This window comes from Hippocampus comes, unplaced genomic scaffold (assembly GCF_001891065.2).
Source record: "Hippocampus comes isolate QL1 unplaced genomic scaffold, H_comes_QL1_v1.1 scaffold34, whole genome shotgun sequence".
NCBI lineage: Eukaryota > Metazoa > Chordata > Actinopteri > Syngnathiformes > Syngnathidae > Hippocampus > Hippocampus comes.
The window spans coordinates 366,409-374,523 of record NW_017805008.1 but is presented as its reverse complement, the minus strand read 5'-3'; the positions used below and the strand labels follow the sequence as shown (position 1 = coordinate 374,523).

Sequence of the window (8,115 nt, the reverse complement as noted above, 5' to 3'; positions counted from 1 at the left end):
GGTTCGTTTGTACTTTATTTAGCCATTTTACAATGTACTCACGCGACTGGTACCTGCTAGGGGCGTGCCTTTAGCGTCCTCTTACACGCCTACCCTTCACTCATTGGCGACTGGTACCTGCTAGGGCGTGCCTTTAGTGTCCTCTTACACGCCCACCCTTCACTCATTGGCGACTGGTACCTGCTAGGGACGTGCCTTTAGCGTCCTCTTACACGCCCACCCGTCACTCATTGGCAGACTTCCACATGCCTGTCGTCACTCACGTCCGCCTTTTCTCTTATAAAGAGCGTGTCGGCCAGAAATGCTCTCAGTCAGGCTTTGGTACTCGGCGCATACACTAGACGCTCCGCATTATAAGGCTTCCTGTCCATTTTGGAGAAAATTTAAGACTTTTAATGGCACCCTATAATCGTGAAAATACGGTAATTGTATATAAAGGATGGCACGCCCGTGACGGGTCCACAGCTGCTATCACAAACCGCCAACCGTCAGTATGACCCCTCCAATTACCTCGGAATACATTGTGTGTGTTTCCCCACCCCTTTGGATGTTTGTGTGTTAGGTCACTCCCTAAGACAATAAAGTGGAGAGAGGAGTGAAAGGTTTTCAGAGCTGTTTTGAGACTCATGTTCAAGTTCTCCTGACGAGAAAAAACAACTCTGCTAGCATCCTAGTCTCTCTTGTGATTTAAAGTTTGTCTTAAGGGTCTGACTGCCTGACTGACCTGACACATGCCTTCTAAAAAAGTCAAACAACTCCTTATGAGGATGATGCCGCGGTCTCAATGAGTGTTCCCTTACAGTTAATGGAGCAGCACAGAGTTCTACAAGGAGATGCAATTGCGGGACAACGTTAAACTTTTCATTCAGCTGATCATGGACAGAGCTAACAAGAGGTGTACATGAGCTGAAAATGAGCACAGAATTGACTTAAAAAATAAGATGGGATGCTCTGAGATCGAGATGCAAATTTCCATCATGACTTCCAAGCAGGAGATGGCTAGAATGTTCACCAAACTGGATTACATTGAGAACAAGAGCAGGAGAAAAATATTTCAATCAACGGAATTGCCGATGAGAAAGAGGAGAACTGGAGTGAAAAAAAGTGCATCAAATGTTTTCAAAATACATGGGCCTACGTGGCAGAAATATGAACAGTGAGCGTGTTCAGAGAATTGGTCAGGACCAGAAGGGTGGAAGACCGAGAAAAATTCCCAAGCTCCTTTGGGTGCTAAGATTTGCATTCATCAAGATTTCTCTGAATCTGTGCAACAGAAGTGGAAAGAGCTCTGGCCGAAATTGAGAGCTGCCAGAGGGAGGAGATAAAGCATCCCTGCTTATTTCAGAGAAACAATGCCAACCTGCATTTTGCATGTGTCACAACATCAATCCAGATCTGTCTCCCACTGAAAACGTGTCACAAATTATGAAGCACAAAATATAGCAACTGAGACCTTGCAATGTTGAACAACCAAAGCTGTATGTCAAGCAAGAATGGTAAAGAATTCCAACTGCAAAGCATCAAAAACGAGTGTCCTTGGTTCCCAAAAGCTTATTGAGTGTTGAGGAAAAGGTGATGTAACACAGTGGTATACATGCCGCTGTCACAGATTTTTTTGGAATGTGTTGAAGGCATGAAATTCAAAATGAGAGAATATTTGCAAAAATAAGGTTGTTGTCGTTAAACATCCTAATTTCATTGGAATTTGAGTCTGTACATTTGTCAGGCACCTCATGTTCAGCTTCGTTGGAATCAAAGCTTCCGTCTTCGTAGTCTCTAATGATAGCTCTCGCTGTCAGCTTGTGAAGAAACTGCACGCATACACATTACAGCACTATGACCAACCACATCATTCATCATGAAAATAACACGTCACTTGGCAGTGTTGCATCCTTATACCGTGCCCCTCGTCTTCTGCAGTTCACTCGTGGACACCATGGTATTTAGTTCCTGGCCGCTCAGGTTTCCAAGCAGGGTAGCCTGCAATAGACAAACAGCAAACTCAGATCAGTAATCTCAGCAATCAAATGTTGTACTGACAGTGGTCAACTGTTTTTTTTTTGACATTTGATAGTTAATGACATTTAAATGTATTTTTCTTTGAATTGTTTGAGCCTACTTGGGACACTTAGTCCTAAAAAAGGAGCAGCCTCAACTAGAGGAAATGATAATTGTTTTTATACTTGATCAACTCTTAAACTATTGACTGTTTCTTGTTTTCAGTTTTATCAGTGGTTAATTTAGAGGTGTCAAAATCAAGGCCCGTGGGCCAGATCGCGAGTGCAAATCATGTGCGTCAACTTCCACGATCCTTGCTAAAATCTGTGCCGAAATGTCAAATTGTCATTTGTGATAAATAACATTGAGATTTTGCAAAGGTTTTGTCACCCTGTTTGCACTCACTTGAACAATAATAGATCAAACCATTATAGTTGACTGATTTAAAAACCAGTAATGCATCAATTTGTTGTGTACAAGTAACAATGCGATAATGCGATAAGGGAAGTGAGTCAGCTTTTCAAGGGACAAAAGATAAAGAAAACTCCTGGCCCGATTGGTGTCTCTACCTCCTGGCTAAAAGTCTGTATGGATCAGCTGGCTCTAGACTTCACTCAGATCTTCTCCTTCTACTCCTGGAAATGTGTGAAGTCACATTGTGCGTCAAATCCTCGACCATTACTGAAATCTCAAGAAACCTGCAATGACTACAGACCTGTTGCTCCGTCATCTACAACTTATAAAGTCTAGGGATGTACACTCTACATTTTTCTTTTAGCAGCAAACGCTCCATTTTTGTATCATATTGGCTTTTATGGCTGGCTGTGTCAGTAAAAAACAAAAAAATAATGCCCTTGCAGCAGTGAACTCAATGACTAAGTAAGAGGCTGTCTGTGTATCACTGGCATGGAGACAAATCCTGGTATACACGTGCTGACCTATCAAAAATGCATTCTACTATTTGGGGCCACCTCATGTGCCAACAACCTCACATACACAATCAATGGGTTGGTTGATGGTACATTGCGATGTGCAGTATGGCTTACGGCCATACTACTACCCTGAGAATGCCCTTCTCGTGTGATCTCGGAAAAGATCATAACAGGTCAGGGACTACAAAAAGGCTTACTTTATATTGCCGCATTTTCCGCACTATATAGCGCACCTAAAAGCATTCAATTTTCTCAAAAGCTGATAGTGCGCCTTATAATCCGATATGCCTTATATATGGTGTTACACTACATGACACTACAGTCTCTTTATATATTCCCCATAGAGTTGTTTCCCTGTTAGTGTTCCTATGCCACCTAGTGGTGATTATTAGCAGGAACCAATTGTATCCGAAAAGGGTTCTGTCCGACACTAATTGACATGTGCAGCCGCCAACACACACTCAGACAAGACAACTACTTGCTCTGCATAGCCATTATGAAACAAAGATTACACCAAAAGCAGAGTTAACTACTGACTAAATGAAGGAAGAAGGAGACAAGTAAGATTTCTAAGGATATTTAGCCCCTTTTGGATGTGAGCTCACGAGGTTTGTGTGCCTTTTTTGTTGAACCAATTGTCTTCATAACCTCTTTCATTCATTTATTATTTTGTAATGCCATTTGTATTTATGCTCAGGAATAAACTCAGTATATTTATGGACTTCATGTCATGCTTTATGCTAAATGAGGGAGCAACATGAGGATCAATGTTCTAATTTCTTGGATGTAGGATTTTAAATGTTCTGTAAAGCGCTTTGTTACAGCTGCAGCGGTTGTGAAAGATCTAAATAAATAAAGCTGTATTGCACTGTATTATTCCCTTCCCTTTAGTGTCGCTCCATCTAGTGGATCCATAATGCAACCGCAGTCACTACTGTAGCTTCTAATTTATATGCCTTATAATGCAGTGCACACTATATATGAAAACAATTTTAAAATAGGCCATTCATTGAAGTTGCGCCTTAGACTCCAGAGCACCTTGTAGTGCGGAAAATACGGTAAGTTAAAGTGGCCTGTCTGCTGTAATAGTAGTGTGGCTCCAACTACTTGAGATAAATTGTCTGTTTTAACATAGTTGGCTAATTATGAAGATTCAATTAATTTAATAAGTGAACAATGTCATGCCTGTGTGCAGTGTGGTACGAAGCCATAGACAAGCGTGTGGCAATCGTTGAAGAGCGCATGGAGTTGCTTGGGGGCTTGCACAGGAGTGGGAGCTGATGGGTTAAACTGTTGCCACTTCACTGACACAGAACTGCAGCCGGGAGATGCCATGCGCCTCAACTGACACTCCACCTATGACAGAGACAGGACCCGTCCTAGGTTAGTTTGCGCCTGAATGTTTCACGCAAATCACCCAAAAATATGAATGTGAGTGTCACTTTTATTTCCTCACCTTCTCTGCCCACTTGTGCTTGTGTTTAACATCAAAAAATTCATATGCTCCGTCCCCTGCCTGGGCAAGGGCTCTCAGCATGTGCCGATTGGCTGTACAGCTAACAAACAAACAATTGATAACCCATTAAAAAAGACAACCCAGAAATATAATCTCTTTAGTCTTGATTCAACAGCAGTTTTCAATGTGTTGTTGAACTTTCTTTTTTCTTTCATATTCAATTATTATTGACGAAAGGTTTGCTATGCTATGTGAGTGAGTGGCCACCAGTTCAGCATGTACCCTGCCTTTCAATCTCCCGCCACGGAGGCGAGAAGTAGCTACTTAACGGAGAGGATCTGCAGTAGCGAGAAAGCTTGCGCCCATAAATATGCCACGGAGCGGTGTCAAGAATTCCCCCCAGTTCACGAGCAGCAGCTCAGAGCTGATTTGTTTGTATGACCTGCCACGAGTAGCACGCCACTTCTAACTGGTTCGCTTGGCAGGAGAGGAAGGAGATGCTGTTTAAAGTAGTTAATATAAGAATTGATATTGTAAATGGGGTGCACTTATATAGAGCTTTATCTACACCACGTGGTGCCCAAAGCACTTTATAAAGCCTTACTTTCACTCATTCACGCACACATTCCTACACCAATGGGAGGCTGCTGCCATCTAAAGCGCTGCCTGGTCCACTGGTCGTAAATTATGGTTCAGTGTCTTGCTCAAAGACATTTTGACACTGTCACAAGTGTTGAGGAATGAACCTTCAGGTTGGGAGGTTGCCACTCGACTACTGAATCATGCCGCCCCATACAAGTGGGTCAGTCAGGGGCACTGCAAAAAGTAAAAAAGCTGACAATCACGAGATTGCATTGTCTAGAATCGTGAATTCGATAAAAAACAAACAAACAAAAGTGAGAAACTGTGCAGCCCTCATCCAAAGTGCTCCCTGTATTTTAGCAATAAACCAGTTGTAAAGAAATCCTGTGGTTTTAATATAACCTGTGACCCCCTTGACATTTGTCTGACCTGATGCCACAAGTGAAGAGGCGGCTGTGTTCAACATTGTCCCTGAGCAGCTGCAAAGTGACACTGTTGTTCTGGACGTGGCCGTCGGACAGCAGAAAAAGATTGCGAATGCCATTGGACGGAGGCAGAAGTGCAAGAGCTTGGAGAGGCCGCCAAAGCTCGGTGCTGCCCCCCACTGGTGAGATGGACTGATAGGAAAGAGAGCAAGAGAGAGCACACAGTACTGTACATTTTTCACTTTTTATGGCTTGTTAATTTACTTTGCTTCATGAGAGGCATTAAGGAGTCCTAATGTACAGTGTACAAGTGTATAATCAAACCTCGGTTTTCGTCCATAATCTGTTCCAGAAGGCTGTTTGACCAAAAAACGAAACCACGCTCTTTTTAAAATAAAAATGTTTACTGAACACGTCTGCTCACAATGGAAAGCGACACGAGGAAGCGTCACTTCCTCGTCTACCCGAGGAAGCATCACTTCCTCGTGTAAGGAAGGCGAGAGGAGTCAAATGGTGCATTCAAGTGCGCTCAGTTTGTTCGTCATCCGAGGCATAAAAAAAATCCAAATTTTTGGTCGAAAACCGAATTGGTCGAGAACCGAGATGTTCGAAAACCGAGGTTTGACTGTACTTTTTAAGTGTAACCCTTTGGTCCTAGTAACATGAAAGTCTGGTAATCATACGTCGTCAGGACTGACCTGTATGAAGTTCTCAGCAGCTTGTCGAGCTTTTTGAAGAGGCTGTGCTGTCAGGAACGCTTGTGTGTAATCTGACAATACAACAAAAATGCAATCGAATAAAACATAAAAAAAAATTATATAAGTCATTGCCATGTTCTTACAGCAGTTGAGCATACGTGGCTAAAAATGACAAAAATTACAGTACACACATGCTTAACAGTACACATACTGCAGAGTCTTCACTTTGCTGTAGCCACCAGTTTTCCTGCTCTCCTCAGTTTCCTTTCAGACAAAATGAGCTTTCTTACCATCAGCCACAAACAGAAGAATGGAGACCCTTGTTCTCCTAATTTGAGGTTTGTTATTGTGTCTCATTGTGATTTATGCATTTAATATGGCATGATTTTGAGAGTTTATTACGGTGCTATTAAGCAGAAAATCAATCAAGTTAGAGCTGTTCAGGACTGAGTCGACAATAATAAATAGAAGAATGAATTACATATTGTGCAGACCATCAATGTTTGTCGTCCATCATCAAAAGATACGACTTGTATGGTTCATAAAAATTGCAGTCCAATTTTGAATTGTATTTATTTTTATCAATCTCGGTCTTTTGGCAATCACAGAAGAGCTTTTGACAAAGGTTTGACATTTGCTAAGTTTCAATCCCACAATATTGTATGCATTTTGTTTTAAGTTTTAGGTATATTTTCGCTCTTCCCTATTGATAAAGTCATGTGGCTCTCTGCATAGTCAATTGACGACGAAAATGAACAGGCAAAGTTTGTCTGCTCCAAAATACAACATTTACCCAGTTTTACTGTATCTGTTACATAATGACATGCTGTTGCCATGTCCATGCAACCATTTTCAATATGCCTTGTCCTTATAAGAGTCTTGGTGAGCTAGAGCCTATCACAGCAAGCTAACTTTGGGCAAGAGGTACACCCTGGACTGGTCACAAGCTCCAAGTCACATAATGTATGGAAAAAGGGCCATTGATACTAATATTCCAACTACGGTTTGGGTCAAGTCTTTATTCAACCCATCATGCATGCTTTTCGAATTGGATGCTCAGAACCAAGATTCAATACCAGGACATCGGAACTGTGGGGAAGACATGCTATGTCACCATGGTGCTCTGTTGTTATGTTGTCGATCAAAAATTCATTATGCTCCTGACATGAGACTTTTAACGAGTCAGCGCTAGAAACCTTAGAAACCTTAGCCAGCAAAGCTAACAGGGTTCAGCAATGAGGTCTGTTGGCAATATATATATATATATATATATATATGTGAGCTCTCACAAGCTAAAAATATATTATAGAGCTGTCAAACGATTAAAATATTTAATCTAATTAAAAATGCAACTGTCATATTAACTCAAATTCACTAAAAATTAATCGTGATTACTCACGCATTTTTTGTCGTTTCTGAATTTCCTTTAACATTTTTTGTCCTATTTTTCCCCATTTTAATGCACTCATCAACATGGAATCATGAATCAGTTTTCTATGTGCAAAATGCAAATATTTACTGAAATAATTTCGATTTTCAATTTTACATGAACATTTTTCACTTCGGGCAGTTATTCACACATTATCTCTCACATAATATTACTGTCCATCAACAACAGTGAAAAAAATATTTTGTCACACAACAGCTGCTTCAACAGCTCTTTTTATGGAATCAAAACAGAGCAATATAACATTATAAAGTGCACATCTAAGGTAAACTAGTACTCTATATACAGTACTATATATAGTACTCGCCTATAGTGGATTTAAGCCATGGTTGCATACTTTGTTTTTCTCAAGTTTGCTTTGAACACAGCAGTCAGGCTATGTTGATTCCGTAGGTCCTTCTAGCTCGGAAGTCTCTCTACGGTTTTGTGTAGACATCATTTCGGATGACTACACTGGTTAGATGACAACACTGGAGACGTTTAATTTTCAGTGTGTTCGCTAGGTCGCTACCACTGCACCGCTGAATTCTCGAGGTGCCTCAGCAGCACCGTCGCTGTCAGACGAACACAGAGAAGC

At 41.3% G+C, this 8,115-nt stretch overlaps 1 protein-coding gene across 1 annotated transcript in view; it reads right to left on the bottom strand.

The window, feature by feature from the left end:
- The window catches only part of parp4 (poly (ADP-ribose) polymerase family, member 4), a gene marked incomplete at its 5' end in the record, with an annotated part of 48,773 nt that overhangs the window by 16,997 nt on the left and 23,661 nt on the right, over positions 1-8,115 (bottom strand). The window contains 6 exons of the mRNA XM_019860050.1: positions 1,731-1,811; positions 1,900-1,980; positions 4,116-4,286; positions 4,387-4,486; positions 5,398-5,585; positions 6,092-6,162. Coding sequence (XP_019715609.1) covers positions 1,731-1,811; positions 1,900-1,980; positions 4,116-4,286; positions 4,387-4,486; positions 5,398-5,585; positions 6,092-6,162 — 692 coding nt within the window. The remainder of the gene's footprint in view (positions 1-1,730; positions 1,812-1,899; positions 1,981-4,115; positions 4,287-4,386; positions 4,487-5,397; positions 5,586-6,091; positions 6,163-8,115) is intronic.